Genomic DNA, 16771 nt, shown 5'->3' on the forward strand with positions numbered 1-16771 from the left:
AAGAAGGGCCGGAACTTGAAGCGTTCACCCACCAGCAAACGGGAGAGACCGGGTCGGACTTCGCCTGTGATCTGAGGGAGTGAGGGGTCTCTCTTGAGAAGTCGTGGCCACAGGCCTGAGCGCCAAGCAGGTGTGGGTCTGTTGAGGGAGGATCACCCTCTCCTGGGCACCTGCAGAGGCAGTGCCCATGCCCGCTCCAAGGCCCGCCCGCCCTCAAGCCCAGGAGGAGGTCCCCTGGCCGAGGATCTGTGCACGCAAACAGCCCCCTCGAGCCAGCGGGCCGCTGACCTGCTGAGAGGCTGAGGGTCATACTGTCAGGGCTTGGATGATGAACTGTTGGACCGTGAAAGAGAGGATGCAAAAAAGGAATCGAAAGTTGAGAGAAACAGGCCAGTTTGAAACGGTAACAAATAGAACTCGAAGAACGCAGGGGTTGGAACTCAAAACCCGATGGAGGGACAGAAACTCAGAGTCTCTGACGGGGCAGGTCAACCCTCCCACAAAGGACAACTCAGAACACTGGATGAAATATTAAGAAGTTGGGTGAGGGCGTGGGAGAGCCAGCCTGGTGGGAAGAGCTCCGGGCGAGGGGGCCCCTTCCTCAGCGGCTCTGGTTGGTCCCAGGGTGGGTGGGAAGGTGCAGAGCACTTGTGACAGCTTCCGGGGTGGGGGCGGAGAGCCCAGGCCTCAGCCGAGCTGTGGGAGGGCAGCCTGGAGGATGAGCTCGAGGCTGGGCCGGTGCTTGGGGGGTGCGGGGTGCCCTGGGGGTGGGGCGGGGCTGGAAGAGGCAGGGGTTGGCAGGTACTGTAGAAGGAGTTCCGGCGGGATGGGCTGGAGGGTCAGGTGTGTGGGGAGGGAACAGAGGCCGGTAAAGGCTTTGGTCTCAGAAACTTATTGGAAGACAAGTCCGAGCTGTCGGGGCGCCCGCTCCTTTGGGGCTGGAAACAAGGCCAGGACCCCGAGTTTGCGTCTTGAAATTACTCTAAGTGGGTGATTAAACTCGGCAGGACCTTAGCCGCTCACGCAACGCCGTCCTTTCCTTCCCACTCCAGCCCGCGCCCCGCCCAGTGTCACCTGCATGGCCGCTGCCTCCGTCCCCGCGTCCCTGCCCTGCGCTGCCCGCCACCCCTGAGATGTCGGCATCCGCTAAGCCCGCGGCCCTGGCAGAGCTGGCTCCGGGCCCCAGTGAGAAGCCGGGGGGACGGCCGCTCCTGGCCTGGGGCCCCGTGTTTGGCCACCGGAGTGAGAAGATCGCATTTGGCCAGAGCGAAGGTGGCCCCGACGAGCAGGTGCTCACGGTCACCGTCACCGAGACGACCGTCATCGAGGCGGACCTGGGCGTGTGGGGTGCCCGCGCCCTCATCTACCTCACACTCTGGTTCTTCTTCAGCTTCTGCACCCTGTTTCTCAACAAGTACATCCTGTCCCTGCTGGAAGGGGAGCCCAGCATGCTAGGTACCCCACCGGGCGCTGGCGGCGGGATGGAGCTCCCGGCGGGGCGGAGCCCCTCTGCTCAGCTGGCGCCCCCCGTTCCTGCAGGGGCCGTGCAGATGCTGTCAACCACGCTCATCGGCTGTGTTAAAATATTTGTTCCCTGCTGTTTGTATCAGCACAAAACCCGGCTTTCTTACCCTCCCAACTTCATCATGACCATGTTGTTCGTGGGTCTCATGAGGTAAGCAGCTAACGTTCCTGGTTGAGGGACTGAGTTTTTTACACGTAAAACACTTCCCCCTGGCTGACTGTTACCATCAGGTGATCCTGGGAGGGAGGGGGCCGGGCGGGGGGGGCAGGCGTGCACACCCTCTGGGCTCCTACCAGGTCTGCCCCGTGGCTGCAGAGGCACCAACTCATCCCTGTGACGCTGTTGACTGTCTCAGGTTTGCAACAGTGGTTTTGGGTCTGGTCAGCCTGAAAAATGTGGCGGTGTCCTTTGCTGAGACGGTGAAGAGCTCGGCCCCCATCTTCACTGTGATCCTGTCCCGGACCGTCCTGGGGGAGCACACCGGTGAGCAGCCTCCAACGCCCGGGCGCGCCAGCTCTTCTGGGGGCCGCTCCCACCCACGTCACCCTGGAGCTCAGCTCCCTCCACTTCCCTCCTTGTCGTTTCTTAGCCTCAGAGGCCCGGGATGGTAGGAGCTGGGTGAGGGAGTGACAGGCAGGTAACCTCGGTGCCATTCCTGTCCCAGGAATCTGCCAGGCGCCCCGGCCCCTCCTCCGCACCCCCTCCTGCCCTCCACGGTGGCTCCCCGAAGCTCAGCAGGGGGACTTGTTACAAATTTCCAACCTGGCTGCGGGCACGCGCTGCCAGCTGCACACATCCCGGACTTTCCCGCCAGCCGTTTAGAGAGTGTGGTTCCGTGAAGGCAAGCAGAGTGCAGACTCGTGGACGCGACACATCGTGTTTGACCCCGGGGGTGGGGGGCGCTCACAGAGGGAGACACGTGCTTGCTTCAACTGGTAAAATGACAGAAAGGTAAAACAAGGCGGCACCTGCCTCAGGGAGAGAGGAGGATGGGGACGGACGGGGCGCAGCCAGGCTTCTCGCAGACGTGCCCTTGGAGCCGCACAAACGCTTAGGTGATGGTAAAACAGCATCAGATCAAAGTGTAAAAGCGATTCCTAAAATCGTACTCGGCAGGAAACAGCCTGACCGCACGTCAAGCTTCACCATGCAGAAAGGATTTATCTCAAGGGCCTTAAAAGCATCACACTTTGGGCTCCAGCTGCGGTGGGTACGTGTGTAGAAAACCAGCTGTCTTGCTGAGAACAATTAGGAAATCTTGATAAAATTTAGCAAAAAAAAGTCTGTTGGGGAGGCGTTGGAGAATGATGAAGGTGCCAGGACTTGAGGGACCCCAAGGTTTGGGGTCCCCAGAGGAGTGACGCCCTGTGGGTCAGCCCTGGCAGAGCCCCGAGTTCACGAAGGCGCCTGCCCCCTGGACGGCCTCCCAGCCATGGCCCCTGCGTGAGGTCCGCCATCCAGCAGAGGCCTCCTTCTGTGGTGATGCTCTCAGCCTCAGGCCACGTGGGCCTGTGGGTTTGCTGTGTGGACAGCGCTGTCCTCGGCGGGGGTGGGGGCTACGGTCATCTGAGGGCTGCATCTCTGCTCCTTTTTGCTGAACACGAGAGGCTAGTCCCCTCATCTGCTTTGAATGTCAAGATAAATGAAATGCTGTATCTGAAATCAAAGCAGCGGTACCACATGAAGCTGGATGCCCTGTGTGCAGAGTGACGTGATTTTCTGTTGCACCGAATGGTCTTAGCCTTACCTTCACGTCAAGGCCGTTGGTTAGATTTCAGAACGAAGGCAGGAGCGCTGGACACTCTGAGGGTCTGGGGCCTCCCTCCTCTCCCAGCCTTCCCTGGAGACCACCCTTCACCCGACTCGTTTTGCAGATGAGGGTTTGGGGTCGGGGGGTGGGGTGCAGGGAGCAGGGCTTGGAGCTGGTGGCTCTGGCTGCCGTGCCCCTGGCACCTGGCTCTGGAGCGGGTGACAGGAGGCATGTGCTATATTTTCCGTCCAGCGAGAAGAATCAAACAAAGTGAGCGTGCAGAGCACTCCTGGGGCGGGGTGGGGGGTAGCCCGGCCCGCTGGGGGGCGCTGCAGCCCGGCCCCTGTGTGCTGTCGCTCCGCAGGGCTGCTGGTCAACCTCTCGCTCATCCCTGTCATGGGCGGCCTGGCGCTGTGCACGGCCACCGAGATGAGCTTCAACTTCCTGGGGTTTTCGGCCGCCTTGTCCACCAACATCATGGACTGGTGAGTCCCGTGCCGCGTGGGGTTCCGTGTCCCGCAGGACGGGGGATAGATGTCACACCCCAGTGGCGGCTGAGCCGTCTTGCTGACACCTCTGCACAGCCTGCTCTCTCAGCGTCACCACTTCTGAGAAAAGAGAGGAAACAGCAGCAACACGGTATCCAAGGGTTTCTTGTTGCCATTACTTTCAAAGAGAAACAGACCCATCTGGAGGGTTTGAATTTGAATAATACAGCTGAAAAATGAAAAATCACCTTTCATTTCATTTCTCACACTTTGCTGTGTTTCCTTCAGCCTTTCCCAGAAACACAGTCCAGCTCACGTCGTAGTTTGCATATCGCCTGTTAACTCCGAGCACAGGATGGTCTCCAGAAGCCTCCTCGCTCACCTGCAGACGCTCCAGACCTCGTGACTTAGATCTGCAGGAAACATCTTCACACGGGTTTCCCTCTAGGTTTCTGACGGGCCTGCAGCGTAAACCCCCAGGGGGGGGACAGGGCCTGTAAACCTGTGCGCCAGGCTCGTTGCTCTGGTTTAAGTCCCCTTGGCCAGAGCTGCTGTGCACCCAGCGTCCAGGGAGCAGCGTCGTTCTTCAGAATGCTGAGCCCTCTGGCTCCAGGGAAGCTGGACGCTGTCTGGTCTTCCCATTGGCCACGGCGGGCCTTCCCGGCCAGCAGTTTTGTCTCTGTTTTTTTCCCAGGGTCTTCCTGTGCTCACACTGTCTGTTCCGTGGCCGCTGCCGAGCAGAGCTGGGTAACCTCAGGCATGTCCTCAGCCTCTGAGGCCTCAGGTTACCCATCTGTGAAAGGGGCAGCTCAGCCCGGCTCACAGCAGACGCCAGGGCCATCCCCAAGGAGCTGCCGTGTGTCCCTGTTTCTGGAGGACAGGGCGCTTCGGCCGTGTGAGGTACCATCTGACCTCTCGTAACCTCTTCTTTTCTTTATTCTAGTTTGCAGAACGTTTTCTCCAAAAAGCTCCTCAGCGGGGACAAATATAGGTTCTCGTAAGTGTCACTGCTCCATGGAGACCAGACCACCCTGTGCCCTGACCCCTCCCATTTCATGGTGCCTTTAAAAGAACCTTGTTGAAACTTGGGAGAAAACCCCACCTGTTTCCAACTGCCCCTTGGCCGGCTCGTTTGAGGCTGCCTGTCACTGTCCCGTGGCCGGTGGGTCGCCTGTCAGGCCCGGCCGTCCGTTATCATCTGGGAGGAGATAAATAAACTGGGGCACCCTGGTTCTGCGGAGGGCGAGGGCGGGGGTGAGGCGGGGAGAGGATCAGGCGCCTGTCCCCGCAGGGCCGCGGAGCTGCAGTTCTACACCAGTGCAGCAGCCGTGGCCATGCTCGTCCCGGCCTGGATCTTCTTCATGGTGAGTCCAGCCCTGGTGCCTTCCCAGGTCAGGGCGAGCCCCGGGCGCCGGGCGTGCTGAATACACAGAGGCCGCCACGCTCCCAGGGGGGTGGGGGGGACCGAGCGAAGCAAACCCGTGCGGGTCCTGTGTGGGTCCGGTGCCCACGGGGGCCAAACCTCAGCCAGCGGTTCCCGGAAACGTTGCTGTGAGCGTTTTTAGGTGCACTTTTCTGTTGTTGTTTTTTGGCTGCACCTCAGGCCTTGTGGGATGTTAGTTCCCCGACCAGGGATTGCACCCGGGCCACGGCAGTGAAAGCGCTGAGTTTTAACCACTGGACCGCCAGTGAATTCCTGCACTTGTTTTTTTTTTTAATTTATTTGTTTATTTATTTTTGGCTGTGTTGGGTCTTCGTTGCTGCACATGGGCTTTCTCTAGTTGTGGCGAGCAGGGGCCACTCTTCGTTGTGGTGCGTGGGCTTCTCATTGCAGTGGCTTCTCTTGTTGTGGAGCACGGGCTCTAGGCGCGTGGGCTTCAGTAGTTGCGGCACGTGGGCTCAGTAGTTGTGGCACACGGGCTCAGTAGTTGTGGCTTGCGGGCTCTAGAGCACAGGCTCAGTAGTTGTGGCACACGGACTTAGTTGCTCTGCGGCATGTGGGATCTTCCCGGACCAGGGCTCGAACCCGTGTCCCCTGCATTGGCAGGCGGATTCTTAACCACTGCGCCACCAGGGAAGTCCCCCTGCACTTGTTTTTTATTACTACTGTTATTTAAAAACATTGTGACCACTGTTGAACAAGTCCCAGGGCAGAAGCTTATGAAACAGAGAGCAGTATGTCCCCCAGCCCCTCCCAGGCCCGCTCCTGGTGGAGCTGCTTCCCAGACGTGTCTGCGTGGGCACAAACACGCTCCTGTGCTCACGCGTGTCGTGGGATCCCGTCGGTCCTACAGAAGCACAGGTGCGCGTCTACGCACACCTCTCTTTTTAACACACGTGGAACTGGGCTGTCCTGTCCTACGGCCGGGCTCCAGCGTTGCGCTGGCCCCTGGGCTGGGGTCTGGGTGTCAGCACCGCGGGCGTCCCTCTGGCTCTGGCGCAGGACTTGCCGGTGATCGGGAGGAACGCGAGGAGCTTCCGCTACAGCCAGGACGTGCTGCTTCTGCTGCTGGCGGACGGCGTCCTCTTCCACCTGCAGAGCGTCACAGCCTACGCCCTCATGGGGAGGATCTCTCCCGTGACCTTCAGGTAAGGACCGCACCTCCCAAGAGGTGAGGTGCCTCCAGGTCACGTGCAGAGGGGAACGCTTGCCAGCTAGACGTTTTATAAGAGGTGTTCGTGGTTGTGGAATCACAAATGTAGCGATCGCTGTGGTCACAGGTCGTAATTACTAGGCCGTTCTGTATTGGTGCCGTTTGAAACGTGAACAGGAAAGTCTGTGAAACAGATCTTTAGGGGAATCCCCACTGGGATTTTGTGCAGAAGCAGAAATCCTTGGAGTGGTGTGAGTGTACTTCTGCCCGAAACAGCACTGTCCGTGGAATCTCCCGGGATGACGGATTGTCCCGCTTCTGGGCCGCCCAGGGTGGGAGCCGCAGGCCACGTGTGCTGCTGAGCGCCTGGGGCGTGCCAAGTGCCACGAGGAACCAACGTCTGACATTTCTCTAACTTTAATCAGTTCACACGAGCAGCCACATGTGGCCGTCGGCTCCCTGCTGGTAACTTAGCACTGAGCTCAGGTCTCACAGGCTTCTTCTCTGTAACTGAGCGGACTTAGCGAAAGCAAAAGCGTGATTTGACACCGGAGCATTTTCAGTAACAAATAGAAAGGAGTCGGCTGAGGTTGCCAGCAGGCCTGGAAATCCATGCAGTGATGTCAGCGGGTCTGCCCGTCAAGTTGTCGTAGAAGCCAACGGGCCTTTGTCCTTTAACTTCAGAACTGTCACTGGAGAGCGGAATTGTACCCAGGAGTGATGGCAGCAGGTGCGTCGCTGCCCTTGGGCCTCCCGGGGTGCACGCACCCTCTGCCCGAGTCCTGGAGGGGAGCTGCCTGCTGATTGCTGAGGTCTCCTGAAGCTCTCGCTGTCACAGTCTGTCATACGGTCCTGTTTCCATTTAGGGCCAGGAATTATATCCACATACCCCTGAAACTTTGTTTTCCAGTGATTGTTAGTTGACGGTTCAAAAAAGGCAGAAAACAGAAGACCAGTTCTTTTTATTTTATTAAAAAAATTTTTTTTGGCTGCTGTACGGGATATGGGATCTAGTTCCCCGACCAGGGACCAAACCTGGGCCCCCTGCATTGGAAGTGCGGAGTCTTAACCACTGGACCACGAGGACAGTCCCCAAACCAGTTCTTTTTAAAGAAAATAGCTTTAGGTAGAAAAGTACAAAAATTAAGTTTAAATTGTCCTCAATGGCAGCCCAGGAGACAAGCCCTGTCGTGTTCACTTTATCTTCATGAGGTCCCAGCAGTGGCTGAGCAGGGCTGTGTCACTTCCCAGATACTCTCCCTAATGATCGGTTCTCTCAGGCGCTCTCAGAGGAACCTTCCTCGTTCTGTGGAGAGCACGCCGCAGTAGTGAGGGATCAAATGTCATGATGTCTATAATGTACTTAGAAATATTTCCGTCAAAAAAAGGACGAAGCAAAATAAGGCAAAACGCTGAGTGTGAAGATGGGACTCGGCTTTTTGTTGGAAGTGTCGCTACTTCTCGGTGACCTTTTTCCTAGTAGGAAGGACCCCAGCATGAAAGAGGGGGGTTAGCGGAGACGCCTTCGGCCCCCGCCGACGTCCCCGCTGTCCTCTCCCGCAGTGTTGCCAGCACCGTCAAGCACGCCCTGTCCGTCTGGCTCAGCGTCATCGTTTTCGGCAACAGGGTCACCAGCCTGTCAGCCGTGGGCACCGTGCTGGTGACAGCCGGAGTCCTGCTCTACAACAAGGCCAAGCAGCAGCAGCGGGAGGCCATGCAGAGCCTGGCTGCGGCCACCAGCCAGTCCCCAGACAGCAGCCCTGAGCCGCTGCTCCCCCCGGACCCCCGGCCACACCACTGAGCCCCGGAGCCTCAGGGGCGCGGCGCACCATGCCGCTCCTTGCCAGTGGGGGACCCCCTTCGCCTCTCCTGCTCCCTGGATGGCAGGCGTGGGGCCTCTGGCTCCACGGGTCACAGTCCGGGTGTGGGAGGTGCGGGTGGGCAGCCTTTCCCGCTCTTTCCTGGGACGTTCGGTCAGAGCTGTGGGAGCTCGAATCGGGGTCCCAGATGTCAGCCCCTGGGGCACAGACCACAGCTGCCACTGAGCCGTTGCCGAGCCACGTGGCAACCTCCTCCTGGCGGCCTCTGCGCACCCCCTGCAGCCAGGCCAGGCCCCGATTCCTCTGTGGGTGACGACCACTGGGGACAGCTGTGCAGCCGGGGCTGCAGCCAGGTGCCAGCGGCTGCCCCCCCACTTGTAGCCGGCGGAGAGAACCCGCTTCCCCACGCCAGCCGTCGGCGGCCACCCGAGGTACGTCCGGCTCCTCGGCCGTCAGGGAGTCTGTCCGCTGCCCAGACACGGAGGCCACGGCATCGGGGCACTGAGCGGAGAGGGGACAGCTGGGGTGCAGAGACCGGCATTCCCTGCTCCTGAGGATGGAGTGTCCGGCCCCGGCGTCCCGCCCTCCTGCCCGAGGCCGAGCTGCCCGCATCAGCACCACTTAGGGAAGGTCACTCACGGAGCGAAGGCGGCCCCACCCCTTTCCGCGCCGAGCTCCTCACCTGAAGGTCCAGCCCTCACCTGCGGCCGGGGCTCCCCAGAGGCCCAGACGTGGTTTCCAGCCCGAGGCTGCGGGCAGCCCCCCGCGGTGTTTGGCTCAGGGAGGGGGCTTCTGTCCCTTCTGCTCCCCTGGGTGAGAGGCAGGCTGTTCGGAGCGCCCCTGGGGAGCACCCGTCCCCACTCAACTGGTCAGGAGCCTTGCCTTGTCTCATCAACGAGGCTTTTAGGATTTTCCCTCGTGAATGATGAGCAGGACGAGTGTGGAATATTTACTGTTTTTGTTATGCTGCGTTTAAAATGACAGTGTAGGTTTTTAAAAGGAAACACAGGCATAGGTGGCTTATGGAACGCATCGTGTATGCCAGGTAAACCACAGTCGGACCCACGGCCTGGCCCGGCCCGCCTCCTCCAGAGCAGACAGACGGACAGCCAGCCAGGTGTTTGAGGCCTGTGGTGGGCTGAGGCGCCACCCCTCGCTTCACCTCTTGCCTCGCAGCCCGTTGGGATTTCTGATCGGGACGCAGCCCCCTCCCTCCCACCAGGCTAGAGCTCTGGGGCTTGTCAGGTGCAGCCCTACTCGGGGCCGCGGGCTGGCCACCTGGCCATCTCCAGCCAGCCTGCGGACAGAGCCACCCGAAGGCACAAATCGTTCCCTGAGTCTCAGGCAGCATTCCCAGCTGTTCGGGGCCTGGGCTCCCTGATTGCTTCTCTGGTTTTCCAGTTGGCTTCTCAGCTGGAAAATATAAAAGAGCCCCTCCTGGAGAGCAGATCTCTTGGAAACAAAGAGCAATAACTATATCTCATTAAGTTCCGCTAACTTTAAAAATCTTGTAATGATGATGGATTAAAATGAGGCCTTTTAAACTACAAACAACCTTTTTACGAAGCTGACCTCCTGCTCCAGAGGACGGCGGGTCACACGCACCTTCGCTGTGCAGGGGTTGCTCGTGTGACTTTCCCAGGTTTCATCCCTTTCCTCTTTTTCTGCTTCCCCCCAAAACCAAACTAAAGAGGATTCTTTGGCGGTAGCTGGGGTGGCGGCTGGTGCACTGATCTGTGAGGACCAGCGAGAAAGCACTGTTTCCCTGGGGCTGCTGCCTCTGCCCTCAGACTGTGGCCACTGTGCCCACGGCTGATGGGGAGACGTGAACAGAAGGGGTGCATCTGTGGTTGCCCACGGCAGACTGTCATCTGAGTGTTATCAGGTGCCAGCCGCCTGTGTCCGAGTGTTGTTAGGGACCTGGGTCCCTGCCTCCTGTGGACGTGCCCCTCCCTCCACTCTCATCCTGTTTTGATTTTCTAGATATTAGGACCAAGAAAGATTTTCCTAAATTATTAGTAAATGAGGCAGTTTCTAGCAAAGCTGCTTTTGAGACTTCTCCTCATCCCGGGTGGGAGACCACAAAACATGTGCTGCAGCTGCATTCTGTCTGCATCCCCACCCCTAAGTCGTCCACATGTTGGGTGTTTCCGCAGCCTGGCAATGGCATTTGTTTAATAACCGTACAGACATGTTTTTTAATTAACTTTGTTTAGTGGTTTTTTAGTATGTTCTTTTCACTGAACCATCGCAGGTGTGCTCGTACCAGTGTTGACACCGGGTGTTGTGTGTTACATTGGGTCCCTTCCTCCTATGTCTTTGGTCGTCATCCGTGCCTTTGTAAACAAACTCTTGAACCAGGCTTCTGAATCTGGTCATCTGCTTACTTACATTGATACGTGGAGATGTAGTATCCACACTTCTCTGGCTTTCAAGGAAATTTCCACTACTGAGTGGCATAAAAAAGGCTTTTTTAAAAAAGAATTCTGATAGTCATAATTTCCTGCATATCAGCATTAAAATCATATGCCTTGGAAAGCTGAGAATACTCTTGCACAATCCAAAATGTGTCTTTAATTTGTGAATCAAACAGTAAAAAATTGCTGCACGAGGAATGTCATCCATATGGAGCCATGCTCGTCACCAGCCCTTGAAATACTTTCCCCAAACTGGTGGGCTTTCCCTCCTGTGCGGCGCTGACTGTCCCATGGACGGTCATTTATAGACGGGCCAGAGGGGATCAAAGAAATGCAACATGTCTTTTTACATCTGTCCAGGGGGTGTGCTTCCTGATGCCTGAAAGTATTTTCACTGTTCCCCTGGGTTGGAAAAATTAAACAAAGATGTTATTACAGGTAGAAACTCTCCTCTCTTTTTGCCTTTGACCAACATTGTGCTAAGGGCTCTGTTTTTCTCCAAAACACGTACATGCCCTGGTTGGGACCTCTTTGTTTTCTTAGTTTATAAATAAGAACGTCCCAGCTCCCCTGAAGAGTCTGCCTATTTCTCTATCCTGGCTGAGGGGCCGAGAGCAGAGTCATGAGGTTGTGCTGACCATCGCTTGGCGTACTCACCCTGCAGCTCAGGGTGTAAAACATTCCAGTTTGCTGTCTCTGCAGTATCTCCTCCTCTCCTCCTGAGGGCTGAGATTCTGAGTTTGATGGCCACTGGGTCCGTGCCTAGATGTCCAAACTGAGTTGGAAACTGTTCTAATTGGCAAAGTCTTTGGTGTTTTGGGTTTTTTTTTCCAGTTTTCATCAGAGGAAAACTGGCGTTCAGCTGATGTGCTATTTCTAGACTGCAGATGTGTGAGTAGCGTCTGCACCCGCCCAGGGCGGTGTTGTGGGCACCACGTTGCAGAGGGCCACAGTGAGAGTGACTTTCCCACACTGAAAAACTTGAAAATTATATCAATAATTGTCTATATCAGAACCAAATTATATGTGCTTTATACCAAACAAAACTGCGGAGAACTAAAAGTACATTGTGCAAAATGTCTGTAGTGATTTGTATTTCACTTATTTCAGTATTTATGTGATTAGATGAATTCTTTCTAGAAAATGGTGGTTAAATAGCTGAGTCACTGTTAATTCTGCTATGGTAATGCATCGATGCTGTACAGTGAATCCTGTGGACGCCCCCTGGTTATTTTTGTCTAAATTAAGCCACCATGGTAGCAACTATCTAGGACTCTTGTTCTGCGAAAGTAAAATAAATGTTCAGCGTGTACTGTTTTCTTCCTTGTGTAACTCTCCAGTGTTCGCGCTACTGAAATGAACAAGGGTGGGTTCTTATTGCCTTCACCCCTTTTCAGCGTGAAGGGAGTAAAAAAAATTGGTTTTTTCCTGTCACCAAAAACTCAGGAAGCAAAACAAGCGCTTGGATACAGAAAGTAAACATTTCTTTCCGGGAAGAGAAAGAATTCCAATTCCACCGCCCTTTCTGTGCCCCCATTTCCTGTCACATTTTTCTACATTTTCCATTTCAGGTCCAGTGAATGTGGGTATTCGTTTACCGTTCTCTTTCCTGAGGTTCTCGAGGTTGAACTGCCAGTTTTCTGTGACCACCAAGGTCCGCAGAGTAACTGGAGCCAGGGAAGAGAACTTCATTCTGAGAGCCTCAACAGGTTAGAAGCCGCACCTCACGATGAGGGAGTGCACGGACTTTGAGGGCCCCCCTCCCCCGCCTCAGCACAGCTTAAAACCCCGTGGCAACCGCTCTCCCCGCCCCGGTCCGGCGGGAGGTCTTCCGTAGGCAAGATTCGGAGTCCACCGCGCCACCGCCGGGGTCGGGGTCACGGGGACTGGGAAAAAGGGCGCAACACCGGGCACCGGACCAGGCCAGGCCCGGACTTCCGACGAACCCGAGCTGCCAGCAGGGACTCGCCCCGCCCCGGCACCCCGGGTGTCGTCAGCAGTCGGCGCCGAGGCCCGTAATAACGCGCTAGCGCGCGCCCGGCACTCTGCGCAGCTCTAGTGTCGGCGGCGGGGAGGGGGGTTGGGGGGGTGGGGGTGAATGGGTGGGGTAGGGGTGAATGGGTGGGGTGGGCCCGCCCATGGGGCCCGCCCTCCGTCGTCATCAGCCCGCCCTCCGTCGTCATCAGCCCGCGCCGACGCAGGAAGTGACGACGCTCCTGGCGCGCGCCGGGCAGTTTCTTCTCAGGCTCCGGGTCCGGCGGCGGTGGCGTAGGGGTGAGTGGCGGCGGGCCGGGCGGGGCGGGGCGGGGCGGAGCGGGGCGCGGCCGGCTCACCTAAACTCTCGGATCCCGGCGGGCCTCGAGCGCGTGGGCCGGGGCGGGCGACACTCTTCGGCCATCTCGCCCGGCGCGGAACTCGGCGTGGAGGAGGCGGCGGGCCCAGGAGCTCCCCGAGCCAACTTCTGCCGGGCCGAACCACGAGCTAGCGCGACTGAACCCCAAGAACCGGGAACCCGCGGCCTGGTCTCCGAGCGCGCCCTCGGAGCAACCACCCAGGCCTCCCCGTATCCCGTGCTGGGGCTGCAGCCGTCCGATGGGCCAGTGACCCACGCAGCCCAGGTCGTCTTCCTTTTTTTTTTTTTAATTTATTTTATTTATTTATTAATTTATTTTTTGGCTGTATTGGGCCTTCGTTGTTGCGCGCGGGCTTTTCTCTGATTGCGGCGAGCGCGGGCTACTCTGCGGTGCGCGGTCTTCTCACTGCGGTGGCTTCTCTTGTTGCGGAGCAGGGTCTCTAGGCGCGCGGGCTTCAGTAGTTGCAGCACACGGGCTCAGTAGTTGTAGCTCGCGGCCTCAGTAGTTGTGGTGCGCGGGCTTAGTTGCTCCGCGGCATGTGGGATCTTCCCGGACCAGGGCCCGAACCCGTGTCCCCTGCATTGGCAGGCGGATTCTTAACCACTGCGCCATCAGGGAAGCCCCCAGGTCGTCTTTCTAATAAATCCTCCTGACGGCAAAAACAGTGCTTGGTGAGTGCCAGGTACTGAGCTACGAGCTTTACCTGGGTGATCTCATTTAATCCCCAGTGATACTGTCATATAGGTGGTTTTCTTACCGTTTACGGAATGGTAAGCTGAGATGAAGTAACTAGCCCTGGACAGCACAGGAATGACAGCAAAGAAATTGGAATCCAAGTGGTCATTTTCCAGAGCCCATCACTTTTTTTTTTTAATCTTTCTTTCTAGTTTTTCAGTTTTTCTAAAATCAGCAAAGTGGTTCAGTCATACATGTATATACGTTCTTTTTTTATCTTCTTTTCTGTTACGGGTTTATCACAGGAAATTGTATATATAATGCCCTGTGCTCTACAGTAGGACCTTGTTGTTTATCCGTCCTGTGTATAATAGTTTGCTTCTGCTGACCCCAAACTCCCAGTCCTTCCCTCCCCCCCCCCCCACAGTCACAAGTCTGTTTTCTATGTCTGTGACTCTTTCTGTTTTCTAGATAAGTTCATTTGTGTCTCTTCTTTTTTTTTTTTTCCGGCCACACGTGGCTTCTGGGATCTTAGTTCCCTGACCAGGGATTGAACCCAGGCCCCAGCAGTGAAAGCACCGAGTCTTAACCACTGGACCGCCAGGGAAGTCCCATTTGTGTCATATTTTAGATGCCACATATAAGTGATATCACACGGTATTTGTCTTTCTCTTTCTGACTTAGTTTACTTAGTATGACAATCTCTAGGTCCATCCAAGTTGCTGCAAATGGCATTATTTCATTCTTTTTTTTAAATTTTAATAATACATTTTATTTAACCCAATATTTCTAAAATATTACTATTTCACCATGTAATAATCAGTGTAAAATTATTAATGAGGTATTTTACATTTTTTACACAAAGTCTTTGAAATCCAGTGTGTATTTTATACTTAAAGCGCAGCTTAATTCAGCCTGGCCACAGTTGAAGTGCTCAATAGCTACATGTGGCTAGTGGCTACCATTCTGGTCAGCAGTTAATTTAAGGTGTGAATTCTATACACAGTTATAATCTCAGACAAGTAGAGGTATTTCCAACTGTACCCATGGACAAATTGATAGTGAATTCATGTTTGGAATATTAATTGTATAGCATTTGCACATGGAAAATTTATTCTTGAATTATGAATAAGTGGTTTAAGTGAACCCGATTATTGCGTATTATTACATGCAGCTACTGAAATAGGCACTTCCACATATTACCACATTTAAGCCTTGCAAAAAACACCTGGTAGGGCTTCCCTGGTGACGCAGTGGTTGAGAGTCCGCCTGCCGATGCAGGGGACGTGGGTTCATGCCCCGGTCCGGGAGGATCCCACATGCCGTGGAGCGGCTGGGCCTGTGGGCCATGGCCGCTGAGCCTGCGCGTCCGGATCCTGTGCTCCGCAACGGGAGAGGCCACGGCAGTGAGAGGCCCGCGTACAGCAAAAAAAAAAAAAAAAAACACCTGGTAAAGGATCGTTATCGAGATTGAAACAGTAGACCTGTGCCCAATATCCACTTCACCCTTCTTCTAGTTTGCCTTTCTGAAAGGCAGAGAGTGGAACGCTGAATACCATGGTTTCCAGACTCCCATGAAACTAGGGTTCTCAGTGTGATTTACATTCAGCCAGTCACATTCACATACGTGAGATTTGAAGGCTGGAAGTGAGGCAGAGACTGCATTTGGGGGGGGCGCATTTTTGCCATTTCTACAGGCACAGGAACCGATTTTTTGGCAGCAGAATTAAAGAGACATGCCATTGTCCAGTTTCTACCTGTGGATGTTGAGAAGCAGGGTCCTGGGCATCCGTGTTGCTGGGGCAGATCAGAGCAAATACAGCATGGCCCTGGAGTCAGTGGCAATAGTGGCAGTGTCTTTCTAATTAAGTGGACTTTTGAAAGTTGTGGTTTCCCAAAGATAGCCATAAATTCTGTGCATCCTAGAACATTCTGCATCCTAATGGGGTCCTCTGGTGGTCTTTGAGCAGTTGTCTTCCAGTTCCAGTCCCATCCTTCCAAACTCTGGGGTGCTGGAGCTGGGGCTGCTCACTGCATCTCCGCTTTGCCATCTGGCGCCCGCATAGGTTCTACCAATAGGAGGTAATAGAGGCTTGTCTTGGGTGTCCACAAGATGAGTAGATCTCCACACCTGCCCACCAGGATCTGGAAAGTTTATATAGAGGCCTTAACGGGTTTATTCGCATATGTAGTCCAAATGGTCTCAGTAACACATTGCTCTCTCAAGGCAGCATCCTTGAAAATGTATTTCATTCTTTTTTATGGCTGAGCAATAGTCCATTGTATATACGTACCACATCTTTATCCATTCATCTGTCAATGGATATTTAGGTTGCTTCCATATCTTGGCTAGTGTAAATAGTGCTGCTATGAACATGGGGGAGGAGGTGTGTGTATCCTTTTTAATTATAGTTTTGCCTGGATATATGCCCAGGAGTGGGATTGCTGGATCATATGGTAGTTCTATTTTTAGTTTTCTGAGGAACCTCCATACTGTTCTGCGTAGTGGCTAAGCCAACTTACATTCTTACTAACAGTGTAGGACGTTTCCCTTTTTTCCATACCCTCTCTAGCATTTGTTATTGATGGCCATTCTGACGGGTGTGAGGTGGTACCTTGTTGTAGTTTTGATTTGCATTTCTCTAATAATTATCGATGTTGAGCATCTTTACATGTGCCTGTTGGCCATTTGTTTTCTTCTTTGGAGTAACGTCTATTTAGGTCTTCTGTCCTTTTTGTTTGTTTGTTTGTTTTTTGCGGTACGCGGGCCTCTCACTGTTGTGGCCTCTCCCGTTGCGGAGCACAGGCTCCGGACGCGCAGGCTCAGCGACCATGGCTCACGGGCCCAGCCACTCTGCGGCATGTGGGATCTTCCCGGACCGGGGCACGCACCCGTGTCCCCTGCATCGGCAGGCGGACTCTCAACCACTGCGCCACTAGGGAAGCTCTCTGTCCTTTTTTCAATTGGGTTGTTTGGTTTTTTGTTGTTGAGTTGTATGAGCTGTTCGTATATTTTGCAAATTAAGCCCTGTCAGTCACATCGTTTGCAAATGTTTTCAGCCAGTCCGTAGGTTGTCTTTTCGTTTTGTTTACGGTTTCCTTTGCTGTGTAAAAGCTTGTAAGTTTGATTAGGTTCTATTTGTTTATT

The 16771-nt window shown here is 55.0% G+C and overlaps 1 protein-coding gene across 9 annotated transcripts in view; it reads left to right on the top strand.

The window, feature by feature from the left end:
- Positions 1-16771, top strand: part of LOC132515328 (cyclin-dependent kinase 11B) — a 39295-nt gene that overhangs the window by 9542 nt on the left and 12982 nt on the right. For 7 of the 9 annotated variants that reach the window (XR_009539136.1, XR_009539137.1, XM_060141706.1 and 4 more), the window contains exons 2-8: positions 1053-1455; positions 1540-1675; positions 1881-2008; positions 3640-3760; positions 4707-4760; positions 5055-5127; positions 6207-6352. Coding sequence is in view for 6 of the 9 variants with exons in the window: in XM_060141702.1 (XP_059997685.1) it covers positions 1053-1455; positions 1540-1675; positions 1881-2008; positions 3640-3760; positions 4707-4760; positions 5055-5127; positions 6207-6352 (1061 nt within the window). In the remaining 3 variants the exon portion in view is untranslated. Of the gene's footprint in view, positions 1-1052; positions 1456-1539; positions 1676-1880; positions 2009-3639; positions 3761-4706; positions 4761-5054; positions 5128-6206; positions 6353-7920; positions 11912-16771 lie in introns of those variants that run through there. The other 2 variants (XR_009539138.1, XM_060141707.1) reach the window with 2 other exon arrangements.

The sequence above is a fragment of the Lagenorhynchus albirostris genome, chromosome 2 (assembly GCF_949774975.1).
Source record: "Lagenorhynchus albirostris chromosome 2, mLagAlb1.1, whole genome shotgun sequence".
NCBI classification, from domain to species: Eukaryota; Metazoa; Chordata; class Mammalia; order Artiodactyla; family Delphinidae; genus Lagenorhynchus; species Lagenorhynchus albirostris.